Source organism: Artibeus jamaicensis, unplaced genomic scaffold (genome assembly GCF_021234435.1).
Source record: "Artibeus jamaicensis isolate MK-2021 breed Jamaican fruit bat unplaced genomic scaffold, CSHL_Jam_final contig_471, whole genome shotgun sequence".
Lineage (NCBI taxonomy): Eukaryota > Metazoa > Chordata > Mammalia > Chiroptera > Phyllostomidae > Artibeus > Artibeus jamaicensis.
This window is the reverse complement of record NW_026521850.1, coordinates 6,304,061-6,330,683: the sequence shown is the minus strand read 5'-3', so window position 1 is coordinate 6,330,683 and position 26,623 is coordinate 6,304,061. Positions and strand designations below refer to the sequence as shown.

Sequence of the window (26,623 nt, the reverse complement as noted above, 5' to 3'; positions counted from 1 at the left end):
GCCAATCGAACTGATTATGGCCTCAGTGTCTGGAGGGGGCGACGCAAGGAGTGGGACAGCACGTTGTCCCTCGTTCAGGATCAGTGTTGTAAGGGTCACTTGCGGGCTGTCTGGCCCTGGGACCTGCCTGGCCAGGAGAGCATGCGGTTCCGCCTGAACTTCCCTGTGTGTTATCGAAGAGTTTATTCCAGCCGTTCTTGCCCCAAGTTTTCCCGCAGTCAGGAGCCCACACGTTTTCAAGTCCGTTGGGCTGGGAACCGCAGAGGTGTGGCCGGCCTGGGAGGAGAGCCTGTTTTCACGAGCACGTCCTCCCCACCACCGGAGTGGGGGTCCATCTGGTGGGAGCTCCTTATGCCCGTCTTCGTGGACATAGGAATGTCAAAAGCATGTTGAGGAAGCTGCCCCGTAACATGCGAACAGGCCTTATACTGCAGCAGGACGCCTTGCGGGCCACGTCGTGTCTAGCCTGTCACCTCGGTTTATATCATCACAGAAGGAGAGGGGAACTAGCTTTGTTTTCACTGCGCGCCTCTCTCCACTGTGGGCTGAATGCAGCAAGGAAGGGTTAGCTAGAGAGTTGCAGGCGTGCCGCTTTTAGACGCGACGCATGTTCTGGTTCCTCCCGTCTGGACTGAAGCCCAGTTTACCCCTGATGTGTGTGCTGCTGGGGGTGCGTCCCTGTGACACGGGAGCAGCCCCCACCTCCCGGCCGTCCGTGGGGCGGGAGAGCTCAGTCTCCCTTTAAGGAGAAGTTATGCCCCCCAAAATACTCTCCAGTGTAGTTTTCTCTGTGTATGGGTCTATAGATTATTTCCCTGCCCCCGCTCTTTGCTTTTTTATGAGTGATTATTCTCATCATCATGAAAAATTAAAAGTTTGAATTTTTAAGCATATAAGATTAAGTCAAGTCAGTGAGAGCAAACTCTTAACTCCCAAGTTAGGTTTGCGTGTGGGAGAAAGCAAGCTAGCGTGCCTTTCGGAAACTCAGTATCCTGCACTTCTGGGCCCTCGTTGAAGTCTGACGCGGTCAGCCAGTGAGAGGAGGGGGAAGGTGCCATTCACGCCGTCAGCTGGTCTCTCTGCTTCCAGGTGCTGGTGGTCGATCAGCTGAGCATGAGGATGCTGTCTTCCTGCTGTAAGATGACGGACATCATGACCGAGGGGATAACAAGTGAGCACGCCATTCTTTCTGCCTTTCGGCGCCACGCAGGCCGTCCCTGTGTGCCCGGCTTTCCTCCTCCCTGTTCAGCATTATCTCACTTGACTTCAGATTCTTCCAACAACCTGGGTGGTAAGGCTGTACGTTCCTAAGAGAGACCCAGAGCTTCTCGTTCATCATTGAATCCCTATTCCCCTGCTAGCTGCTTGTTAACTATGTGTGAAAGGATGCCAAAAGGAAGATTAAGTCAAGAAAAAAGGCAGGCCATCCAATAGAGAAAAAAAATGGGCGAAAGACCTGAACAGGCACTTAACAAAAGAAGAAATCCAAAATGACCAATAAATACATGAAAAATTGTTCACCCAGGGAAGTACAATTAAAATCAGAGTAAGACTGGAATATTTAAACTCTGATAATGCCAAGTGACAGGATGTGGAAAAGGGGGAACTGCCATATGATGGGGTGTCAGTTGTCACAGCTACTTTGAAAAGCACTTGGCAGTGTCTCATAGAGTTGAAGGTGGGCACCGTCCTGTGAGTGCACAAGTCTGCGGTCAGGTGTGTGCCCTAGATAGACTCAGGCGTGTGTGCCCGGTGTAGGCGCAGGGAGGCTCCCAGGGCAGTGTTTACAGGAGCCCCAAATGGGAAACAACCCAAAACAAGTCCGTCAGGGGCAGGATGGTCAGTCAGGGGCAGGATGGTCAGCTACATCGTGGCGGGGTCGGCAGCAGGATGCTCTACGCCCATGAAAATGACCTCCGACTACACACTCACATCAGTGAGTCTGATGACCATATTGGGGAGCAAAAGAAGCAAGACACAGAGAAGTACTTGCAGTGTGCTCTAACTTAGATAAAGTTCAAGTCCAGGCAAAACAGCCACACTGTCTTCAGATGCAGACAGAGCGGCACAGTGCTGAAGAGAAGGGACCCCTGGTCCTCGGACAGCGGCTCTCTTTGGAGGGCAGTTGCTGAGGGAGGGGCGGGGCGCTTCTGCAGCCCTGGGGGCGCCGCTTCCTAACCTGCCTGGTGCTTGTTAGACATCTGCTTCATCATTATTTCTGCGTTTGTTTCACTCGATCTCTACCACGTGTGTTACAATTTCACAGTGAGTAGGTTTTTACAAATCACCCGCTCAGGGCCCCTGGCCAGTGCCCCAGCCGGGACTGGGACTCAGACCCGGCTCTCGTCCCACTCAGGCTCCTCTGAGACGGACCGTGCCGCACGACCTTTGAAACTGCACTGACTGAAAACCAGTCTCTCTCTTTAAAAAAAATAAGATTTTATTTATTTAAGGGAAGGGAAGGAGAGAGGGAGAGAAATATCAATGTATGGTTGCCTCTCGTGCATCCCCTGCTGAGAACTGGCCTGCAACCCAGGCATGTGCCCTGACTGGGAATCAACCACGATCATGTGGTTCGCAGGCCGCTGGGCAATCCACCGAGCTACACCAGCCAGGGCTGAAAACCAATCTCTGTTGAGGTGTTATTTCAAACACAGAAGTTAACCTTTGTTTTTCCCCTAAAAAGTGCTGGGTGGGATGCAGCCCCCAGTGGGTTCCCCTGGAGACAGCTCCACACTATGGCTGGTCCTGGTCAGAATCTCGGCCGCGCCAGTCCCAGGAGGGAAGACACGAGGTGTTCATTGAGCTCAGTGAGTTTAACATAGAGGTTCGTCCTTTATTGCGAGACTATGTCTCTCCCATTATTTGAGGTTGAAAAAGGTTTTTAAATTGTGAAATTATGCTAATTATATATTACGGGTATGCTGTTGATTAAATTCTAGGTGAAATATATACTATATATAATTTTGGGGCTACAGTCACAACTTGACTCCCTAATTTTTAAGAGCACATTTCCAAATCCAATTTGTTATCAGAATTAGAGTCCCGTAAAGAGGAGCGCCTGATTTTTGGTGTGACTTTTTATTATTCGGCTATTTAAAGCCAGGCTTACCCCTGTTTCAAGCTTATAAAGGTATTTTTTTGTTAATTCTTAAAAACAGTATTTTTCTCTACCAAAGCAGAAAACATACAAAGTCGGGTGGCGGGTGCGGGGAGCTAAACGGAGCTGACGAGTTTCTAACAAAGGAGCAGCAGCGCCCCACCCGCTCCCTCCTCCCCAGGCCAGTCACCCCGAAATGGCCCCTCTGCTCTTTCTGGGTGTCTTCTCTTTTTTTGAGGAGGTTTCTTTTTAAATGTATATTTTATTGATTATGCTATTACAGTTGTCCCATTTTCCCCTCCTCATTCCCCTCCACCCTGCACACCCCTCCCACCCATATTCCCCCCTTTAGTTCATGTCCATGTGTCATAAGTTCTTTAGCTTCTACATTTCCCACACTACTCTCGCCCTCCCCCAGTCTATTTTCCCCCCACCACCTATGCTACTTATTCTGGTTATCTTCTTGATTTCTCTGAATCAACACTTGCAACATGCTCTCCTAATTCACCCATGGTAGACATTGTTGACTGCCCGTGGAAGATGGGGGCTCGGCTCTCTCCTGCTGCACACGGACACGTCCCTCCCCGAGAGGTGGCTTTGAAAAAGGTCCTTATCTGGCAGAATTTAGAAGTTAGCAGCCTTATGTTGAATCCCAAAACATTTTAGGGAGAAGTGTTCTTGGCTTATGAAATTCCAAAATGTACCACCAGTGGTGAAGTAGATGGTTGAGGGATGTGGGTATTAATGTGAACATTATTTGGGGCGAGAAGTCTTTGTAAATGTTGCAAGGGATACATCTAAAGTGATGCTTTTATTTCCCTGAATCACCTGCAGAGGAAGAACAGCGCCATAGTAGGTACTGCCCTCCCTGTACCAGAGGACAGTACAGCGGAGGTGACTCCTAAGCTCTGTCAGGTGACAGTAAGGTGACAACTGTCCCAAAGCTCCTCTTTCCAGGTGATGTAGTTGACATGACCATAAAAGAGCAAGTAAATCAAAATCCCCTGGTGCAATTTAACAAACTATAATGTTTAATCTTGGAACTATTGAGAGGGACAGTATAATGCAGAGGCTGCGTTTGGAATGTCCTCATTGGGTGTATAGAAGAATATGATAAAACTATCCAGTGGTTGATAAATAGGCCCAACCTGGAAATCGTAACGGACCAGGTGAGGAAGAAACCGGAGGAAGAGGCAAAAGACTGTGCTTGCCAGAATGCGGCAACATTTTCCATTTTCAACTAGAGCAAGTGGAGGAATTTGCTTAAACGGAAACGGGAAGTGGGAGGTATCCAGTGTGACGAGTTCCCAGTTTTCTGGACTCCTGAGCAGTGTGGGACAGTGGACCGTGGTGGCCCTGTGGAAGGGGCAGTGGCCCCCTCAGATCTCTGTCCCCGCCAGTCTGAAGGCAGCCCATGTCTGCTGCTTCTAGTTCTGTGCTGACCGGTTGTGCATTCTTACTCACGGTGGCTGCTGTTGTGTTGTCTAGTTGTGGAGGACATCAACAAGTGCAGGGAGCCACTGCCCAGCCTGGAGGCCGTGTATCTCATCACTCCCTCCGAGAAGGTGAGTCCTCCCCCCGGAAGAGCCTGGCCGAGGGCCGCGTGCTGGCTTGGTGTCTGCAGTTTCTAGGTGAAGCACACGTGGGACGCACGGCTCTGTTGAAGCCTGCAGTCCACAGCCGGGAGGGAGGGGTGGGTGAGGAGTGGGGGGAGCATTAGGCTTTCTGAAATATAGCCACTGTCTGAAAGCCAGTGTCAGGCCATCCTGGCTCCCTCCCCGCTTGCACTCCCTGTCTGGGCAAGAAACCCCCTTCATCTAGTTAGGGATCTACCCTCCAGACTCAGGTATTGGATGCTTTGGGGTCGATTTCATCAATGTCCGATCAGTGTTCAGATTTACCTGTCTCATCATCTTGGGGGTTTGGTTCAAATCAGTATCCGTACAAGGCCCCCTCCTTGCTCTTGATTGACAGCTGACTTAGGGGGGGTTCTTGCAACCCCCCGTAGATTCCCTCCGGTTTTCGTGCTTGTTCTTCATTTTAAAAAACTGGCTCATGTGCGGGATTCTAAAGGTGCAGCTAAGTTGCCAGAACTTCATCACCATGAAACTCTTGGAAGGTTTCTGACCAGTTTCCTCTTTAGTGGGTCTCATGGAACCCATGTTATGGTGGCTCCAACAACTGACACTGTCATTCTGGGATGATCTAGGAGGCTTTTGTTCGTCTGTACTCTCAATCCTAATTTCAAGTCCCCAGAACCCAGTTATCGCTAAACATGAGTTAGAATCATACATGAAAAGTCCCTTGCTGTTTTGTGCAAGCAGCTCGAACGCCCCCTTGGATTTAATTTGGCCCAGATGTAGATTCCATTTGCTACTAGAGTTGGATTCAGCTCCCTTTTTCTTCCCTCTCCACAGTCCGTCCGCTCTCTCATCAATGACTTCAAGGACCCGCCGACCGCGAAGTACCGGGCCGCCCATGTCTTCTTCACTGACTGTGAGTACAGCTGTCAGACGCCGCTGGTCCTCCAGGTCAGCCTTTCTGCACGGCCGGGCCACACACAAGCACCCACAGTACAGACCTACTAGGTCATGCAGTCCTTCCCGATGAGGAGTGCCTCTCCCAGGATTAGAGGGTTCAGTGGTGAGCAGAATTGACCCAGGCCAGCCTCGGTGTCTCACCATTCGGACTTCCAGCCGTCCCTGTACACTCTAGTGGGCTTCCTCCCTCCCTGTCCCCGTCCCCCTCTCCGTCCCAGCTAGAGCTGCACCATGCCCTGGCAGCCGTTGTGCTCTTTGTGGAGGTTGTACGCATGGGCCCAGAGCACCAGTGTCTTAGTGCGTCTTTGTTGATACAGAGAGAGGAGCAGGGCTGGGTAGCTGCAGCGGGCACAGCAGTCACGGTTTCCCTAGTGTTCTCCTCTCTGGGAGAAACCTGCAAAACTCACCACTGAGGCAGCGGGGAAGGTGCTGGCGGAGAGTGATTTTGTACTGTTTGAATGTGGGTGGCAGAGAGAGCAGGAAAGCGACATTGTAACGGTGATGGAACAGTAACGCATCCTGGGACCCTGCACCCACGTGGAGCCCAGGAGGGTCATGTGACACCGCGGTTCCCCATCAAGGGCAGCTGAGCAGCTGTGTTCCTTAGCAGGTCCCGTGGAGATGCCTCACACTGCCCGCCTCTGTGATTCTCCTGTCTTTACTTTTCATAAGCGTGTCGGATGTATATATGATGCTCGTGTATACTACACGTCTTTTCCTTTTCCCTTCTTTGTTTTTTTTTTTTTTAAGATTTTATTTATTTACTTTTAGAGAGTGGAAGAGAAGGAGAAAGAGAGGGAGAGAAACATCAATGTGTGGTTGCCTCTCATGTGTCCCCTACTGGGGACCTGGCCTGCAACCCAGGCATGTGCCCTGACTGGGAATCGAACCGGTGAACCTTTGGTTCGCAGGCCGTTGCTCAGTCCACTGAGCTACAGCGGCCAGGGCCCTTATCCCCTCTTAATCTTGTCTGCACTTTTATTTCCTCTCCTCAACGTAACAAAAGCTGTTATTAGCTCTCAGTATCTCAGTCCTTGTTGCCCACTGTCTCTCTGTTCTGTTTTTAGAATCTTGTAGGTGTTTTTATATTCCTTTTGTAGCCTGGAGGTAGTGGATGTTTTAGGATGGGATGAACTTTTTATTTGCCTTTTTAAAATCCGAATAACTAAAGAATCCACCAGACACATGTGAGTGTTGAAATGAACCCGCAAGAGGACAGAAAAACCTACTTAGTGTCTCCTGTCATTCTCGCAGCTTGTCCAGATGCCCTGTTTAACGAGCTGGTAAAATCTCGGGCAGCCAAAGTCATCAAAACGCTGACGGAAATCAACATTGCCTTCCTCCCCTACGAGTCCCAGGTGAGGCTGCGTCCGGGAGTGGAACTGCCCCTCTGCCGTTCTGTCAAGGACTCCGAGGGGGCGGGGGGGCGCCGTGCTCTGGGTTCCTACACACGCGTCGGAAATGGGTGTGTAGGTGCTGGGAAGAGGGGGCACCCTAGGGGTCTGCCCCACCCTCGTCTCACCCACCAGTTGTATCTGACCTTTTTGAAGCCGCGGTGCCTTTCTCTGTGCGCATTGCCCTTGCTCACCACGTTCACTCCAGCTGGCTGACTCCTGAACGACCAATCCAGAAAGAGCCCGGAGGGAGCGGTGGGAAGGGATCAGACAGCACCCATCTGCTGTGAAGGAGACTGTTTTTATGTGCAGAGAGCCTCACCCTGTCACGTGCTGGGAGAACAGATGGTGGCCTTCGTCATTCGCTGTTAACGCTTCCAGGGCCAGCTGCTGCGGCGTCACACCGCCCCCTTGGAAAAACTCACAGCTATTAAACCAGGAAGGGCGAAGCTGATTGCCAGAGAGCGAACAAAATTTGTCTTTGTATTGTAAGGTTTGCTGAGATGCCTTCTCCGAGCAAACAAAGAAATGAAACAACAGGACTGGTGGCACTTTGGAGAGATAAACAAATGGTTGTGGCCTGTGGGATCTTTGTAGGTCAGCTTCTAGACACCAGGGAGGGACCTATTCTTAGCAAAGGAGGGATGGAAAGAACAGCACGGATGTCAAAGGCCGTCTCCTTCCCGGCCCGCTGGCCGGACGCCTGTTCCTGGCTGGCCTGGGCGCAGGAAATGTGTTTTCTCCGCGTGAGCCTGTCACCACCTGGGTTGAAGAAAACCCCAATGTATCACGTCCAAACGTATCATGTTTTTTAGATTTTTGAAAAGTAATAAACTTTAAAAAAACAGCCCTCAGATTTTCTACATGATCAGGGTGGTTTACGTAAGTGAGCTTCTGAGAGAATACTGACGGCTGGTAGGTTAGGCAGTGTAAGAGAAAATGTTAAACTTCTGAAACTCTCCAAAGAGAAAGAAGAAGGAAAACAGAAAAATGGTCAGAACATATTGCTGAAGATATGAAATTGTTAAATCAAAAAGCTCCATTATGTGCGCAGAGTTACAGCCCAATGTCTAGCTTACCCTTTACCTACTGAACCTACAACGGCCTGGGACGCCCGACAGCAGCCCCACCCCCCCACCCCCCTCCTGGCCTCTTCCCTGTCCACCAGTCAGGCCTGCCTCAGGGCCTTGGCACCAGCCATTCCCTCCGGGTGGAACCCCCCTGCTGGTGAGAAACTCCTCACCTCCCTCAAGCCCTTGTCCAAATGTCACCTTCTCAAGGAGGCCTTGTCCCCCCTGACAGCCCTCCCGGGCATTCTGTCCCTGCTTTATTATTTTCTCATACATTTACCAGTTTCTCACATACCATAAAACTCACTTTTCATTATGCTTATTGTTTCTTCATCATCTGCGGTCCCTTCACACACTCCACCAGGACGGTCCCGTTTTGGTCACTAACAGCTCCCAGTGTTTAGCGCAGTGCCTGGCACAGCACACAGGCCACACGCATCTGACCGGAGAAGAATAAATGGACAGGTGTTCCGCAGACTCGCCGCCAGGGTTGCAGAAAACCCCGACGGCTCGCCCTCTGGGTGCAAACACCGCGTGTGGGTGCCTTTGCCTCCTCCCCAGGTGTACTCCCTGGACTCCGCCGACTCTTTCCAGAGCTTCTACAGTCCCCACAAGGCTCAGGTGAAGAACCCCATCCTGGAGCGCCTGGCAGAGCAGATCGCCACCCTGTGTGCCACCCTGAAGGAGTACCCCGCCGTGCGGTACCGGGGGTAAGGCAGCGCGCCGCGGGGGCCGTCCCGACGCCTCCGCTCACCTTCGGTTCCTGTGACAGCTGTCTCCAGAGGGTCAGGGTCTGAGTGTCAGGCATTCATAGGTACTCTTCCAATGGTTTTGTTATTTTCTAAATGTTATTGTGAATCTGATAACACATACAGAAAAGAGCATGAGAGAGATGCGTGTTCAGTTATGAGTAAGATACGAATAATGGCAGGCCAGGTCACCTATAGTTTTTTGTCTTTCTGACGTTTACAAACAAACATCATCTTTGCAGAAGACGTTTCAGAGTAAAATAAAAAGAGAACGTTTCCCTGAGGGACACATCGCTCGGGCTTTAAGAGGCATCCACATATCACTCACCTGCCGTGTGTTAAGTGCTGGGGGACGCAGCCCGAGGACACGGCCCCTGGGCCTAACAGGCAGGTCAGGCAGCGGCTCAGGCCCGCAGTGCAGGCCCCGCACAACGAGGGCCGAGGGACAGGCGAGCCCAGCACCGGGGCGCTCACAGTGGGGCGAGGGCCCTTCGAGCTGAGAGGATCAAGAACAGCTTCAGACTATAGGTGACATTTGAAGGTCTAGAAGGTCAGGTTTGGAGGAGGAGAGGGGCCTTTTCTGTGGACATTTGGCTGTTGCCATTGATATTAGCAGAAGTGGGGAGCGGGAAAAGCCAAGGCCACATTTAAGGAGGACGGAGAGGTAGCACAGTGTAGGCGCAGGGCAGCTGGGTGAGACAGGGTCATTCCTGGAGGCCCCAATGCCACCTTTGGTGTCATGTGCTTTAGTAGCCGCCACCCAGGGACACTCTGGGGGGCGGTGCTGTGGGAGCGTGAAGATGGGGGTGTGAGCAGGAGGCAGGTGAGGAGGAAGTGGGGGGGCCACTCAGAGAGGAGCCGAGGGCCTGAACCTGGAGCGCAAGGGTCCGTGGGTGCCCATCCTGGTGCCGCATGTCTGCTGAACGAGTAGCCTTGGAAAGACGCCCAGCATGGGGCGGGCCTCCCTTCTGTCATTAGTGTGCACTGACACAAGCCTGGTGGGAGTGAAAGAATGGGGGCCGAGGCCATACCCCCCCCCGCAACAGCGCACTGGAGGGCCGGTGGGGCGGGGCACTGAGCACTTCAGCCCCGAGCCTGGCCAGGCGGCAGGCAGCAGCCTCACACTGTGCAGCTGGTGGGGCCCCAGGGGACGCCGTCAGGCTGAACCTGTGGGGGAAGGTTCAGGGCTTCTCACTTATACCTCCTGGCTCTGCCTGCAGAAAACGTCCCTTGGTGTCAAAACAAGACCCAGGGGAAATTGAATTGAGGGAAGTGAGGACCAGGTGGGTCAGGCTCACACGGCCCGATCGTGGGAAAAGGGTGGTGGTCAGGACCCTCTGCCGACCCGTGGTTGTTCATCTGAAGCTGCTTGGAAAGACTGCCTCTGTTTTCGCTTCCATAGTTAAAAAGGAACTAGAGAGTCACTTGTTTACGTTCCAGGCACTGAGCTAAGTATTTTGCTCTGTGCGTCCTTTTTAACTGTACACGTAATGTGTGAAAGTATTCTCACTGTCAAAGAACAGTGCAGGTGAAGCTCACGCCTCTCTTGACCTTGCCCACGCCGTCCCACCTTTCTCCCCCGAGGGCCGCTCACCCTGTGTCACCCTCCTTTGTCAGGGAATACAAGGACAATGCTTTGCTGGCTCAGCTGATCCAGGACAAGCTCGACGCCTACAAAGCTGATGACCCAACCATGGGGGAGGTGAGTCTGGACTTGGATCATGTGATTCTTTCACCAAGTGACCCCTGCATGGGTGACAGTCCTGGGGACAGCTCCACTGCTCACAGAGCAGGTGTGAGTGGCGTCGTTCCCGCCCATGGGCCTCTGTGGAGTGCTCGGGCCTATGGGCCGGCTGCTTGAGGTTCTGTTCAGTGTTGCTAGGGTGACCGGCTTGTCTCTGTTCTTGGGGATACCCCCAGGCTTAGCACTGAAAGCCCTGCATCCTGGGAACCCTCAGGATGCAGTGTCAGCCCCAGAAGATGGACCTCAGTACAACCACCAGACCTCGTTCACTAGTGTGGGCGTGTGCCTGTGTGTGTGTGTGTTTAACTGTATGACGTACAGAGGCTCATGTAACGCCCACTGCAGCCCAACACAGAGTTTCTCATCATCTTGGTTTTAAAACCAAAAGTCCCGCGTCCACCCACTCGGCCCCAGGCAGACTGCATGGGGGTCGCCTCTTTGTCTCGGAGCCCAGGTGGTTCTGTTCTTTCTAAGTTCGCTTCGGGCCCCAGCCACGGTTTTAGATCTGCCTCCAGGGACCCGCATGGTGAAACAGGCACATTGGATTCTGTCTCGCGTGGTGTTTACTGACATTCTTGTCGAGCGGTAAATGGACTGTATTCAGTGCTATTTTACTGGGTTTTCCCTCCAAGTTTCTTCCTGCTGCCCCCTGTCACAGGAGGGGCTACGCGAGTTGTGGAAGGCAGCACTGGATGGAGTGGCTAGTGAAACTGCCCTGTGTCCTTCCTTCTAGGGCCCAGACAAGGCCCGCTCCCAGCTCCTGATCCTGGACCGCGGGTTCGACCCCAGCTCCCCCGTGCTTCACGAGCTGACTTTCCAGGCCATGAGCTACGACCTGCTGCCCATTGAGAACGATGTGTACAAGTAAGTGCACGCACCCGGAGGGGCCGCGGCTTTGCAAACGAACCAGAGACACCTCTGGTTTGTCGTCAGGGTGTCATTAATCCCAGGAAAAGCAGGTGCATTGATACTCTTGCCAAGAAGCCTGCAAGCTCTCTTGTAAGTTCCCAAAATCCACATTCCATCCAGGCACTTCCATCCAGGAACTCGGGCCCCTTTTGGGGAAGAACAAGAACTTCAGTTCGTAGCTCACTTTCCCTTGGTCCACAGCCTGCTTGGACGTGTCAGGACGTCGACTTGGGCGTGTGTGTGTGTCCTATTTAGAGTTGAGTCTTCTGACTTTTAGATCACCAAGTATAACGACCAAATACACCAACAGGAGTTTCTCACTCCAGTTTATTTGCAGAGGAGCTGTTTTCTTTATTATAAACACTTTCCTACCCTGGCAGTTATGGCTGAGTGGATGGAGCGCCGGCCTGCGAACCAAAGGGTCACCAGTTCAATTCCCAATAAGGACACATGCCTGGGTTGCAGGCCAGGTCCCCAGTGTGGGGGGCACATGAGGGGCAACCACACACTGATGTTTCTCCCCTTCTTTCTCCCTCCCTTCCCCTCTCTTTAAAAATAAATAAAATGAAATCTTAAAAACAAATAAACATTTTCCTTGGTAGCAGTCATTAGAAACTCAGTTTCTAAAAACATTTTTTATTTGGATGGAAACAGACTGCATTGTTTTCATGTGATTTATTTTACAACGTTGATCACAAAGATAGTGGCTTCAAAGTGAAGGTTCTAAAAATATGAGTGAGTCTCTGCTCTTCTCCCTTTGGCGTCTGTAGTTCTTGCCTTCCTGCAGAGGTTCATGGTTTCACAGGTCATCGTAGGCTGAGGGCCTGTCGTGGGCAGCTGCTAAAATGCTGTTAGGCACCACGCATTGGAGGCTGGCACCCAGTCCTTTCTGGGAGGGGGACAAAACATGATCTTTGTCCCTTATAAGGAACTCTGAGTCAAGTGGTGCTCGAACCAGCTGACCCTGAGGAACCTAAAACAGAACTTGAGGCCGGTTGACCTTGAGTAGAGCTTCGGGCCCCCTTACCCAAGGAATCGCAGCCTTTACCGCCGCCCCGCAGACGGTAGATGTTGTGGGGCTTGTGGACTCGTTCAGTGGATGCCTGTCTGCCGAGGGCTGCAAACCCTTGTTTGCTGCTGCGAACCCTTGTTTGCTGTAAACCAGAGGGGATTTGGACGAACTCTGTGGGGACGCCCCTGTAGGTACGAGACCAGCGGCATTGGGGAGGCGCGGGTGAAGGAAGTGCTCCTGGACGAGGACGACGACCTCTGGATAGCGCTGCGCCACAAGCACATCGCGGAAGTGTCCCAGTAAGAGCCTCTCTCCTTCCTCTGCCCTCCTCAGGGGACCATTGTCCCCCGAGTGTGGTTTCCAGCGTGCATACTCTGGGCACCGGTGGGGAGCGAGCCCCTCGGTGCACAGAACCGCTGCCTCGGCAAGGCGCCAGCGTGCTCACCTGGGCGGATGAGGCCCTTCTGATCTCTGAGCTGGGGCTCCACCACCCTCAGGAAGTTAGAAAAGTCATTCTGTGTGGGGGGCTTTAGGATTTTGGGAAAGCATTTATAGCTCTCTCAGCAAAATGCTCTATAAACACTAAACACGTAAAGTGAACACTAAACATGTAAAGCAAGTTCTTTCTTTTCAAAGATGCAGACGCCACATGCAGTTCTCTCTTATGGAGCTGCTGGGACCTTTCCCTCCCGTCTGCATAACTAAGAGTCCTGAGCAAGAACTGGGGTCTCTATCCCGCAACCTGCTTTGCTTTGAAAGTGTTTCAAAATGTTTCCAGTACCTAAACATTGTTACGTGACCTTTAAACAATTCTGTTTGTACAAAAAGACACATTCTGCTATATTGAGCTGGCATCTGTCGGTCGGGAAATTTACCAGGAAGAGTGAGAAAAAACAGGGTCGGTAGCTCTGTTGTTCCGAAGTGGTCTCCACGATTTGGGGGTCACTCAGCTTCAGGAAAGCATGCCTTTCTAGTATTTAAATTTATCTGTGCACTAAATATGTACTTTATTGTACTAATGTGTATATTTTGCAACATATCCAAAAACGTAAGTTTGAAAAGGAGGTGTAAAAGAAACATAAAGTAGATGTCCTAATGTTTTCTTCTCTCTTCTTGAACCACCTCATATACCCCACCCTGGAGAACCCTGGTTTAGAATATTAGTTAGCAAAACACTTCAGAAAATCACTTTAAATGCATACCTTGCTGGCAGGAGAAGTCACCACGTCTCCCTAATGGAAGACTCTGGCGTTACCCCTGTAGCATCCACGCGCTCAGCGTTGCTTTGAAACTTAGCCGCCTCCTTCTGTCTTCCAGGGAAGTCACCCGTTCTCTGAAGGACTTTTCCTCCAGCAAGAGGATGAACACGGGAGAGAAGGTAAGCACACTAATGCCTCAGTGCCCTTTAAGCTGATCCCTCCTTTCTCTAGGAGCATTTTTGTCTTGTTTTTGCGTTCAAGATTGGGATCCAGAGCCTCTTTTGATATTTATAGAGAGCTTCTTTTTGTTACTTTTAGAATTCGTAGTTGCTGTTTTGGATCATGATTCATTTTCAGCTGGAGGAACTGCAAAGCCTTTTTTTAGCTTGTGGAGGAATTAGAATTCATGACCTACCTTTCCTGGGCCTCTTATCATGGAGGTTTATCAGAGGCAGCTCACTCATCTTAGGCAGGGAAGACGCAGCCCTGGTTTTGTCACTCCTTTGCTTAAAACCACTCAGCGGCCTTCTGTTCCCAGTGGATGCAAGCCCCACCGCCCACACGGCTCACAGCACCTGTGTCATCAGGCTCCAGAGACTCTGTCCGGTCTCGTTTCTGTCTCCCTCCTTCCTATCCCTTCGTCCCTCTGCTCCTTGAAGGCAGAACTTCTTGAAACTTTATTTTCTGGTCATCGTATCTCCAGCACCCAAAAGTGCCTGGCCTGCAGTAGTCATTCAATAAAGTTTGGTTGGACAAATGAGTGGGGTCAGGCAGGTCACACAGTTAGAAAGTAAACAGACCCCTTCACCTGTCAGGATGCAGATTCCAGACGGTTTTCACCTCTTCCCACCATCCACCCGTCCTCATAGCTGCAGCCTTGCTGCTGGGATGAACATGAACTTGATGCCAAGAGTACTTGAGCTAAGGACGCAGAGAAGCAGCAAAAGCCTGTTCTTTCCTGGCAAACACTGTGCTCTCAGTAACTTTCTAGTCCAATAAGCAAGACGTAATTGCCAGACGTCAGAGTTCAGTTCTTCACAAGGGGACACAGTCACAGTGTGTGGGTCAGTAGTTTTTTGGTGTTTTTTTTTTGAGCCAGAGGCCTAGCAGCCTCAACACACGTGACCTGGTGTTTAACGGCCTCATTCCGAAAGTCCTGGAGTGCACCTGGGGGTCCTGGGCCGCCTGCTGGCCCGGCCTGCGCCCACCAGGCTTGCACAGCCTCTTAGCTCAGGGCGTGGGCCTGAGCTCCTGCGCTTCCCTTTCCCTCTCAGACCACCATGCGGGACCTGTCCCAGATGCTGAAGAAGATGCCCCAGTACCAGAAAGAGCTCAGCAAGGTATGGCGGTCCGAGACGGCCGACTGGAAGCTGCGTGCAAACGGCGTCCCAAAGGCGTCCCAGAGTCCCGCTGCACGCACCGATCCTGACACCCACGGAGCTCCAGACCGCTTCATTCTTACTTGGCAAAAATGGGGGCTGGGGTAGACAGCCTACTTTCTGTTCTTCCCCTTTATCCTTCCTGTCCCTCTTCTCATGGACCTCACCTGAGGTGGGGTCCCCCTCCTGGGGCTGCCTGAGTGTACCACGACATGGCAGCTGGCTCCCCAGTCTGAGTGACAGAGAGAGATTGAAGGAGGTCACAGCGCCCTTTATGTCCTGATCTGGGATGTCACACATCACTTCCTCCACACTGTTCGTTGGACGCCAGTCTCTAAATCCAGCCCACACTCAAGGATGGGAGGAACTGAGCTCCTCCCCCTGGAGGGAAGGGTGTCAAAGAATCTGTGGATACACCGTGGGACTGTCACACACCCTGCCCCACGAAGGTCCCTTCTACCTCTGGCCTCTTTGGCACTGGTCTGCCCCTCTCTCCTGACACACAGATCCCCTACCTTGTGGTGTTTATGCGCCGGCCAGCAGGCGCTTCCTCTTCTTCGTGAAGCTGGAGATGCTTTGGTGCGTTACAGGTGCTTGGTAGATGTTGCTCAGATGCGTGAGTAGCTCCTTGATGGCGAACTCTGCTCTTTCCTAGTATTCCACCCACCTGCACCTTGCCGAGGACTGCATGAAGCATTACCAGGGCACCGTGGATAAGCTCTGCCGAGTGGAGCAGGTAGGGCCATCCATTCTCTCCCTGCCATGCCAGTATACCCAGCTGAATTTTAACCTCTGACCTTGAACATCCTGCAGAGTCATAGGAAACAGGCCCGGGAAAGCCCACTAGATTGCATGTCCCACCTTCTCTGGAGCCAGTGCCAGGCCACCCTCCAGTGGCAGGGAGTGGGCTGGCGTGGACGGCTGTGCCGCTCAGACGTGCATGCCTGGCTCTCCACGGGTCTGGGCCCTGCGTGGGCAGGGCTGGCTGAGTCTTGTATTCTGACCGTATTTCCTCCTGCTGTGGCTATACCGGCTTCGGAGCCCCAGGGCTGGCAGAGCACAGTGCGGTAGCAGGTCAGGAATTTGCCCACAGACTCACTGATCACAGTTAGGACTGCAAGTTGGGAGTTTGCGTTCCAGTTCTGTCTCTGTCTCGGGTTTGTCTGGTGTACCCATTTCTCTCTGTGTCCCTGGCCTGCAAAGGGAAGCGGCGAGGCTTCCACAGCTTCCAGGACGGTTGTGCAGAGGTGCTGTGTTCTCCTAGCATGATAACCTCACTCAGCTGGGGCCAGCTGCCGAGGGGAGAGAGGGCATTAAATGATCCCTTTTCACAGGAAAAAACAGCTCAAGGTCTCAGTGTGAAGCCAAGGTTCAAATCTGCTGGTTTGGTGAGCTATAGGCTCTGCTTAGGTTGTGAGACCTGCTTAGTTCTCTGCTGCTCTTCTAGCGGAAGCAGCCCTGCAAACACCCGTCAGAGTCGGGGGTCTCAGAAGACACACGGTGTCCTCTCCCAAACGAGGTCGCCTTCCAGGGAGAGGTCATCTCTGGATCAGTGAAGAGGCAGTTGGGACCAATCCTTGGAAGTTAAATTGTTTCAGGAGTGCTAGATAGTGTTCATTGAACCCGATACGTTTAATTGGACTTTTAGAGTGTGTTAGAATCAGGTCCTGATGAGCAGACATCAGTGAGGCCGGCAGTGGGCTAGGAGGTGAAAGGGCCTGGGAGAGGGGTCCCTCCTCCCAACCAGGTGGGGAAGAGGCCACAAATCGAGACCATAGTTGTTATGAACTCTGGGGTCTCGAGAGAAAGGGAGACCCCAGGCAACCTCCGTAAGAGCCACAGAGGAAGTTGCAGCTGCTGGTCTCTGAGAATAAGACCAAATGGTCCTCGACGGGCCCAGTCTGCTGTGCCGCTTTCTCTGGCCTGTTGAGAACCGGCCGGCTCTCGCCAGAGTCATGAAGTGGGGTCGTTAGACTGTGCTTTACTTCGCTCTCCATCTTCGGTCGTTTTGTCAGCCCTTCTCTCCTTCTTCATCTCCCTGGGTTGGATTTGCAGGTTTGGGAGCCTGTTCTTTGTTCCTCCTCACCCTAGAAATGTTTGCAAGATTAAAAACAGCCCCTAAAAACCTGAGTCATTATAACTCAAACAGCACGTCCCTCAGAGCGCGGGGAAGCAGCGAGCGAAGAGTCGAGCCAGGCAGAGGCCCTCCCAGTGCCAGAGCCGCCCTCGTCGGGGAAGGGCTTCCCCTGCAGCGGGCTTTGGGTCCCCCTCTAGGGGGACCTGCCGTGGGCATTGAAGCTTCGCTTGGGGAGCAGGCACCCCAAGGGGAACTGCCTCCCTTCCAACGGCAGCTGTTGCATTTGGAAAGGGGAACCTGGAGCTTCTTTCTCACCGATGCCCCAGGAAACCGTGCTGGTCCCTCCCGTGTGTGTGGTGCTGCGCTGGGAGCGTGGGGTTGCCGGGCCGAGGCCTCCCCCACCCGCCGCAGGTTCCCGGCATTCTCGGACCAGCAGTGTCCTAGTAGCTGCCCCCGTCTAGACTGCCACCAGAAGCGTGGCCAACTTGGCGTGCTTTCTGCAGGACCTAGCCATGGGCACGGACGCTGAAGGCGAGAAGATCAAGGACCCCATGAGGGCCATCGTCCCCATTCTGCTGGATGCAAACGTCAGCACCTACGACAAAATCCGCATCATCCTTCTCTACATCTTTCTGAAAAACGGTAGGAAGGGCGGGCCACAGGAGAGGCAGCACCAGGCGAAGAGTAGTTGAAAAGACATGGAAAGGGTATCTGAGCTGTGATGTCGGCAAATCCGTGCCCACTGGAGGCTGCGTCCCCCGTAATTCCAGGGTCCACAGTGATGCGGACGAGGACAGGACGGGCAGCTTCTTGGCCCCTTATTAGAGTGCTTCTGCCTGATACTTTTAACTCGCACCACACTTGTAGTCTGTGCCTTTAAGTAACGGTTTTACCCCCACTGTGGTTGCCCATCAGTGTCCTCTGCAAAAAGACGGGCACAGAGACTCGCTTGTCCCTGCTGACGTGGGCGTGGGTCCGGGGTGGCTGATAAACAGGAGAGAGAGGGACATGGAGACCGTGAGGGGCAGCGCAGGTGGTCACAGCCTGGGATGGAGTGGACAGGGAGCCTTGACCTTGTCCTCAGCTAACGGTCACGTGGGTGCAGTGAACAGATTCACTTCCACTAACCCCGAGGGGAGCAGGGGTGCTCTCCGCCCCCCACCCCGCGATTGGCTCCACCTCTGAGTGTGTGTCTGGCGCAGTGGTGGGTGTGGTGACCGCGGGTTTTCTCGCTCAGGCATCACCGAGGAAAACCTGAACAAGCTGATCCAGCACGCACAGATCCCCCCTGAGGACAGTGAGATCATCACCAACATGGCGCACCTGGGCGTGCCCATCGTCACAGACGTAAGGGGCCAGCCTGGCAGTGGGGCGGGGGCAGAAGGGAAGGTGGTGGGCAGCGTAGGGTACACACAGTTACCACTGAGAGAGAGAAGACGGAAAATCAGAGGACCAAAGGTATAGAGACATCAGTAAAATGGGGGTTAGCTCCAGGAGCCCAGGCGTGCACGTCAGGAGTCCGCAGTCACTAAAGCCGAGCTGCGTCTGGGAACCAGCCAGGAGAGGAGTCGCACCAGCTTCCTCTGGTTAGTCTGGCTCTGCCTTTGGACACTAGGCACAGCCGCTTCTGTGAGAAGCAGCACCAGGAGCCCAGTGGTCCTGCTGATTTGAGTCTTCCGCACTGGCAATGACTCCGACCAAGTCAGGGCAGGTCCCGTGGGAGGCCTGACCTCACGGTGCGCTCTGGGGGGGACGGCTCGGGGCGAGGAAGAGGCCTAAGTGCCCGTCGGAGCACTTGTCCGGGAGCCTCGCTGGCAGGGCCCCGGGGGCACGTTCTCCTGTAGGCAGTCAGCTCGGGCCTTTGCTAGTCCAGCTGGAGTTGGGGACGCCCTCCTTTGGGAACCTTGGAGCCAAAGACTCTGTCCTGGAGCCACAGCTGGCATTTTTCGACCGATGCTCACAGGAGGGACCAAAGTGAGACGGGAGCTGGTTTCTCCTGGGCGTCCTGTGCCGTTGAAACAAAATCAAAGGCCAGATCGTACCCAAAGTGGTATCTTTGTCCTGTAATTAATTGACAGCAAATATTTTTTTAACTACCTGGATTTTATCAAATGGCACTCATATTCAACCCACATTTGCCATTTTTCATGGCTTTAAAGAGCATTGCTTCGGGTTCCTAAAAGAGGCGTAAGTTCGGCTTTTCCAGGGAAGCCGTCCCCCTGCAGGGAGCCACCTCCCTGGACGGAGTCCTCGGGGGGGAGTTTCCAGAGGCCGCCCAGGCCCCAGGTGGCCCCTGGCCCAGTCTAACCTCCCTGTCGTGTTCGCCCTCAGTCCACGCTGCGTCGCAGAAGCAAGCCCGAACGGAAGGAGCGCATCAGCGAGCAGACCTACCAGCTCTCACGATGGACCCCGATCATCAAAGACATCATGGAGGTCAGCGATGGCAGGGTGGGAGGGTGGAGAGGGCCGGCCGGGCCCAGGGCCCTTCACCGGGTGGCCCAGACGCCTCCTGCTGCAGCCGCTATCAGGTGGCGGTAACACCCAAAGGACTTGCGTCCGGGGCTCCAGAGCTCTTCCAGGCCTCCTAGCAGGTCTTGTCCTGAGAGCTTATGGAGAACAGCCCCAAGAGACTCCTGGGCACAAATTCCCGCGATTCATACGGTCTGGCCCCTATTCGAGACCCCTCGATGGTCCCACCCCTAAAGGAACCACTCATGCCCCAGCATCCACAGGTCTGACGAGCAACGAGTTTCACGCTGAGGTGTGGCTGTGCCACTCGGACACCTGCAGATGCAAAAGGGCCTCCGGGGTGCGACCCCAGCCTGCCCCCCTTCCCCTGCTCCCCTCCCTCAGCCCTGCTCCCTGCCGGCCAGAGACCCTGTAAGCGTAGCGCTGCCTCTGTCCTTCCGGTCAGACCCTTCCCTGGTCTGGAGTGTTCCCCTGCCTCCCCACTTTCTGAGCCCAGCCTCCCTTTGGTGTCCCCTAAGGCCTCACCGTTCCACACGCCGCCCGACCTGTCTGACACCCGGCCCCACAGAGGCCCCGGGACTCCTGTAGCGCATGCCCGGGGGCTCTTTATGTGTTTGTTTGCCGCTTGGTGTTTTGGGTCACATTTTTATACCGTGGTCCTGTGCCCTCAACTGACTTGTCGCCCGGCCCCATGCTGTGTGCTCAGTGGTTGTTTTGTGTGTGTGCAGCAGCCTGTCCTTCCACCTCCCCTGCAGATCAAGGAGACCCTGCGCAGAGTCCCCCTCTAGAACCCTGGGGCGGGGCTGGAGAAACCCATCCAACCCTGCACTCGACAGGTGGGCGGGACTGGGTCCTGAGGGTGAAGGGACTTGCCCAGGGTCACTTTGTTCGTTCATAGCAGACCAGGTGTTCATACTGAGCTGAATGTTCGAATAAATGCATTGTAAGTATATGTAGTGAGTCAGCTTCCTACTTTTAAAACTCACCAACCGAAGTGATGAGGGAACATGAGACATCGAGGAACCAAGTGCTTTGCGTGGTGCAGCGGACGAGGCCAGCCTGTCTCATTCGCTTTGTTCTCTGCCCCCTTTCCCTTCCCCTCCTCCCCAGCCCCCCAGAAAGGCAGGCGTAGGCTTCCTTCTGGTGGCAGTCACTAGGAGGGTGTCAGTTTCTAGGCAGCGGGAGGTGGACAGCTGGAGGCCACCCACCAGGTAATTAGCCCCTGGGAAAGCTGGGGGTGGAAAGCGTTCTCTTGCATGAGAAATTGCAGGTGCCTAGTTTCTACAGGACGGATGCTAAGTGTCAGGAATTTGTGGGACAGAATACAGGATAATCTCTCATAGACTATGAAGAGGGAGAGAAAAAGAATTGGAAGGGAAGCAAGAAAAACCAATGCGGTTTTTTAAAATTTCCCTTAAGAGCAAACCTACAGACGCACGGTGCACCCTCCCCTCACGGAGCACTGGCCCCTCAGCCCCGGCCGCGGCAGCAAGGCTCCGGCTGTGACAAACCTGGCCGTGGTTTTTGCCGCGTGACTTGTTCTTCCCGTTGTCTTACCTGGGTCCCCACCATCCCTTTTCCAACAGGTGGCAAAGCTAACGTTGCTCTCTTTTCTTGTCAGGACACAATTGAGGACAAACTGGACACCAAGCACTACCCGTACATCTCCACCCGCTCCTCTGCCTCCTTCAGCACCACAGCTGTCAGGTAGGCGGGAGCCCCTGAGCGGGCGAGGGGCAGGGAGTGGGGCAGGGAGTGGGGCCGGCGTGGGCCGGACGGCAGCTACTGAGCTGGCCGCTGTGACGCGGCCGGCACAGCCAGGGCGCAGGCCAGGCCCCCACCACGCCCGTCCAAGGGGCCCTTTCGCTCTGGCCCCTCTTCCCCTGAGGCCTGTTCCTCGCTCCTCCCTTCTGTTGCTCCGCCGGAGCCACAGCAGCCTCCTCGCTCTTCCGTGGACATGCCAGGCTTGCTTCTGCCTCGGGACCTTCACAGGCGCTGTCCCCTCTGCCTGAAATGATCTGTCCCCGACACATCTGCGTGGCTTGCCTCTTATCTCCTGTAGGTCTTTAATCAAGCATCACCCTCTACGACCCTCCCTAACCACCCTCTTTAAAGTTACGGTGCCTCAGTGCGCCCGGCAGCACCGCCCTTACATGGCTCAGAAGTAGAAATGACCCAGTCGTCCATCCACTGGTGGACAGTAGTCAGTGTGTGGTAGATTCGTACAGTGGAATAGCGTTTACCCAAAAAAAGGATGAAGTGCTACCGATCCAGGCTGCAACGTGGATAAACCCTGAAACATTCTGCTAAGAGAAAGGAGAAATCACAAAAGACCACATATTGTGTGGCTCCATTTATGGGAAATGTCCAGAATGGGCGAATCTATAAAGATAAAGTAGGTTAGTGGTTGCCAGGGACTGGGGACAGGGGTAGGGGAATGAGGAGTGACCGCTGATGGGTATGGGGTTTCTTCTGGGAGTGATTCAAGTGGTCCAAACCCTGGCCGTGTAGCTCAGTTGGTTAGAGCGTTGTCCTGATACACCAAAGTTGCGGGTTCGATCCCCAGTCGGGGCACATACAAGTATCAACCAGTGAATGCATGAATGAGTGGAACAACAAATCTCTGTGTGTGTGTGTGTGTGTGTGTGTACATATATATAAAAAATGAAAGAAAATGGCCTAACACTGACTATGGGGATCACTCACAGTTCTGTGACTGTACTAAAAACTCTTGTGTTGCACACTTTGATGAGTGAATTGTACGATATGGGAACTATCACTCAATAAGAGTGTCACAGAAAATAAAGAAAAAAATCACAGCCTCCCCACAACGCTTCCCCCTTCCCCCGCTTTATCTTTCTCCACGACGCCACCACCACCCAGTGCGCTATTGTACCGGCTCTGTGTGCTGCCGGCCGCCCGACCAGAACGCCAGCCTCAGGAGGGCAGGGTTTTGTGTCTGTTTATCCTTGGTGTCTAGAACAGGTGCATTGTCTTCACTTTGGGCTAATGGGTTAACCCTAGTTATTAATTAAGAAGGGAATGATTGCTTCGTCTGCACACAGCCACAGGTCTCAGACCCCTTCTCGATGGCAGTTTGGCAGCCCGGGTGTACCAGGTTTTTGCCGCGTGCTAGGGATGCTCAGACATCTCTCAGCTTCAGGATACGTGTGTTCTTGGTCACCCAGGGTGCCTGCAAGGCCTGTTTTTCAAAGCTCCCCCTCTCCTTCTCCTCCTCCCTGGGACCACCAGGAGCCTGCCCCGATGTGCTCTCAGATGCTGTCGCCCCGGCCCGCCCCTGGGACTCTGCAGCGCCCGCAGGCGCAGTTCACCTGCGACTCTCTTCTTGCCTCCTTGTCTGTGTGGCCCAGGGTCCTCCCTGACCCACGGGCAGTCTGGTCCCTTCCCCGAGATGGCAGGGCACTCAGAGCCAGAGTGCTGCTCTGTGTTTCCGACCCGAGAGCTTCCCTCGGCTCCTGAGGGCAGTCAGGGTGAGCATGTGATCAAGGAGCAGGGCGTCAGCAGCCCCAGGCGGGCGTCCGCTGGCGCTCTGTGACGTGCGGTTCCCAGGACTCACTTTAGGACACGTGCCTTTGCCTCTGTGCCCACCACCTCCTCTCCTGCCCTCTCCCTCCTGTCTTCACTCTCGGGCCTTCTCCTGGGGGGGCAGAGACCTGCAGGGCCATGTAACATTGGTCTCTGCCCCCACCCCCTGCAGTGCAGGCCCAGTGTTCGTTGCAGAGTTGGAGTGAAACACAAAGTCCCAAACAGCACCCCAGGCAGGCTGGCAGGCAAGGGCAGGAGGTCGGACAATGGCTCAGGCACAGAGGGTGACTGCGATGTCCCCTGTGTCGGACCCCTGGGGCCCCAGGGCCTCCAAGACGCAGAACGGGGCTCTGCTGCTGTTGCAAGTCAGGATGAAGGGCAAAGAGGTCGCTGTCCAGAGGAGACTTGCTCTCCTCATTTCATTCTGTGTTCTCCGTTTTCTTAACGTGGGAAAGGTGAAGATCTGTTGAGGAAGCCCAGCGACAGAGGGGTCACCTCTTCTGGGAAGCCTTCCCCAGTGGCGCCTGGACAGCGCTCAACGGCCCTGCTCTGCATTTGTCAATGAGCGCAGTCAGGGCCTGCTTCTGCCCACCCTCTGCCCACTCACCCTGGTTAAGCCATGAGCTTTCCGGGAGGCCCTGGCCCAGCGGGGCTCTCGGTGCGTGTTTGTGCGCTGCAGCCAGGCTTTGGACTCTGTCGCTGCTGCGCCAGCAGAGTCTCTCCCCTGGACGGGCCGAGAAACAGACCCCTGGGGTAGACTCCCAAACGAGCATCATGCTGGGGGAGCTGTTGAACCTAACAACGTGTCCAACCGTGAAGCTGACCTGTACCGGTCTGCTGCCCACGTGTTCCTAAGAGAGGAACACGGTCACGGTCATGGCCCCAGCGTGCAGAGTGGTTCTCCAGGCAGCCAGGGCACCTGGTATTTTGCACTGCAGTTCAATTCACAGCACTTACCACGCGTCTACTCTGTGGTCAGTGTGTGTAGAGCAGTGTGTTAATGAGTCTGGGAGGTTTGAAGCGGTGAGTACGGAGAGTGCAGATGAACATCATTAACCTCTCTCTCCCCCCGCCCCTCCCCCCCAGCGCCCGCTACGGGCACTGGCACAAGAACAAGGCCCCGGGGGAGTACCGCAGCGGCCCCCGCCTCATCATCTTCATCCTGGGCGGCGTGAGTCTGAGCGAGATGCGCTGTGCCTACGAGGTGACCCAGGCCAACGGCAAGTGGGAGGTGCTGATAGGTGAGTGGGCGCGCTTTCCAGAGGGGAGGGGCCGCTTCACTGCACTGGGGCTCCATTCCACGCTTCGGTGTTTCGTTCTGTCTTTGACTGTCTCTTGCCACCGCCAGACTTGGCCTGTGGCAAAAGCTAAAGGGACGAAGGGTTCCTCCCTCCCGTCTGCACTGCCTCCGGATGAGAGGCGGCTGTGTGCGGTGGGCAGTGCCTGAACTCGGACCCCACTGGCCCCAGGCTCGCTTTCCGCCTGCCACCGCCCTGCGGGTCCCCTGGGGCACGTGCCCCGCCTCTGCAGGCTGCCACCTCTGTCCCACCAAATGGGGCTGAGAACACCCACTTCCAGCCTCCATCTAGGCCATGAGGCGGGACTTGTCCATGTCCTGGCATCAGTGAAGAGAAGGGGAACTCTGACCCCGACCTCTACCTCTCGGTCGGAGACAGGCAGACACTGCCCAACACATCAGCCTGACTGCTGGGCCCTGCTGAGGGCCCTCTCTGCCCGGCCCTTCTACTTTCTGGGTCGGTCACACCCTTTCTGATATTTCTTGGTGGTTCCCAGAGGACACGAAACAGCGGTAAGAGCGGCCTTACTGCAGCAGGTGATTTCCCTCCCGCTCCCTGCCCCTGGGAGCTCCCAGTTTCTAGGGCCGGAAGAGAAAGCGCGAGCTGGGGAAAGCCTTGCTCTCTGCACATGTTCTCCTCACTGTCCCGTCTCCCCCAACGAAATGGAGCGGCACTCGCCTGGGCGCCTCTTGCCTGTGATTGGCCAGAGGCTGTCGGCACGGACTGCCCAGCGGGTCCTGCACTGTCCCCTCGTCTCAGTGGTAGGACGTGTCGGTTTTGTGCCTCTGCTTCGGCGTCACTGAGCACAGTGCCCTGGAGGCTCTCAGAGGGAGCAGGGTCTACATGCCAGTCCAGGTGGCCGTCGCTGGGTGTCTCCAAGATGGACCTGGCACTGTCCACCGCCTCCTAGATGCCGCCGCTCAGTGGGGGATGGGCATCCTTCCTCCCTTCCCCACTCCCTGAAGCTTCCCATCTGGCTGCCATTTCCTCCTGTGCTCTTTCTCCCTCTTTGTCATGTAGGCGCTGGGATGAAGCTCCCTGCGTTCCCTGCCGGCATATGTGTTGCATGTGTGTGTTGCATGTGTGTGTTGCATAACCCTCAGCTCAGACGCAGCTGGGCAGAAGCCGTCAGAGTCGGGCTTGGGGGTGACCCTCCTTCTTCAGCTTTGGCCCTGACCTGAGGTTCCCCACTGGGGGGTGGGAGCCCCGAGGGAGGAGGGGGCCCACAGATTCACGGAGGGCCTGGCTCCAACTGCCGACGTCCACTGGGTGGCCTCCCCGGCTTCGTGCACGCCAGCCATCCTTGCCGTGCGTGTGCATGTGTGCGTGTGCATGGGCGTGTGCGAGCACCTTGCTTTCTCACACCTCGCTGGCTGCATAAAACGTAGGCCTAACTTGGCATGCTCCTGTGACGTACCTTCGTTCAAGCAGTCAGCTGGCCTCTGTTCTCCCACAGGTTCTACTCACATTCTCACTCCCACCAAATTTCTCTCGGACCTGAGACACCCCGACTTCAGGGAGTCCGCTAGGGTATCTTTTGAGGATCAGGCTCCCACGATGGAGTGAGAGCCAAAGAGACAAAGTAAAAGCAGCTTATTACAGAAAAGAAACTCTTCCCCTCGGAAGGGTTTTCTTTGATTATTCCGTCACTCTTTTTTATTTTTTCCTTTTTAGTTTATTATTTATTTGACTTTTCTTTAACAAGAAAATGCTTGCAGTTCTTAACACCGATTGAAAATGTGTCCGATGCTGCCTCCTCACACCCTGCCTTGGGGGCCCTCGCGCCTGTGCTGCCCGCTGCTCAGTCCGGCAGCGCGGCCGCTGGGTCTCGCCCTGAACACGAGAACAACCGCCAAGAGCAGAGGGGCTGGGAGTTGAGGGATGCCAGAGGTCCGGCGCCGGAGCCTGCGGGCTCGGGGGCGCGTGTGTGGGCACCCCGAAGAGAGTGGCCCGCGTCCTGGTCGGGACGTGGGGTGGGCGCCCGAGGGGCGGCCTCCTCCAGGAAGGCAGAGCCCCCGTGGAGACGCCCGTGGGCCCCGATCACAGGGAAGGCTCGAAGGGCAGCGTCAGAACAGACTCGAAGGCAGTGGTAGTCAGACATGCAGATGCCTCCTCTGGGGACAGGCGCCCATCCCGA

At 54.6% G+C, this 26,623-nt stretch overlaps 1 protein-coding gene across 2 annotated transcripts in view; it reads left to right on the top strand.

The window, feature by feature from the left end:
• Positions 1-26,623, top strand: part of STXBP1 (syntaxin binding protein 1) — a 60,076-nt gene that overhangs the window by 28,173 nt on the left and 5,280 nt on the right. Inside the window, exons 3-19 of one of the 2 annotated variants that reach the window (XM_053667695.1) lie at positions 1,090-1,171; positions 4,589-4,665; positions 5,518-5,596; positions 6,895-6,998; positions 8,666-8,814; positions 10,471-10,555; positions 11,331-11,461; positions 12,710-12,817; positions 13,836-13,896; positions 14,992-15,057; positions 15,752-15,832; positions 17,677-17,815; positions 18,411-18,520; positions 19,505-19,606; positions 21,264-21,349; positions 24,275-24,429; positions 25,943-26,068. In XM_053667695.1, the coding sequence (XP_053523670.1) occupies positions 1,090-1,171; positions 4,589-4,665; positions 5,518-5,596; positions 6,895-6,998; positions 8,666-8,814; positions 10,471-10,555; positions 11,331-11,461; positions 12,710-12,817; positions 13,836-13,896; positions 14,992-15,057; positions 15,752-15,832; positions 17,677-17,815; positions 18,411-18,520; positions 19,505-19,606; positions 21,264-21,349; positions 24,275-24,429; positions 25,943-26,052 (1,725 nt within the window). In that variant the 3' untranslated portion in view covers positions 26,053-26,068. The remainder of the gene's footprint in view (positions 1-1,089; positions 1,172-4,588; positions 4,666-5,517; positions 5,597-6,894; positions 6,999-8,665; positions 8,815-10,470; positions 10,556-11,330; positions 11,462-12,709; positions 12,818-13,835; positions 13,897-14,991; positions 15,058-15,751; positions 15,833-17,676; positions 17,816-18,410; positions 18,521-19,504; positions 19,607-21,263; positions 21,350-24,274; positions 24,430-25,942; positions 26,069-26,623) is intronic. The other variant, XM_037157199.2, reaches the window with a different exon arrangement.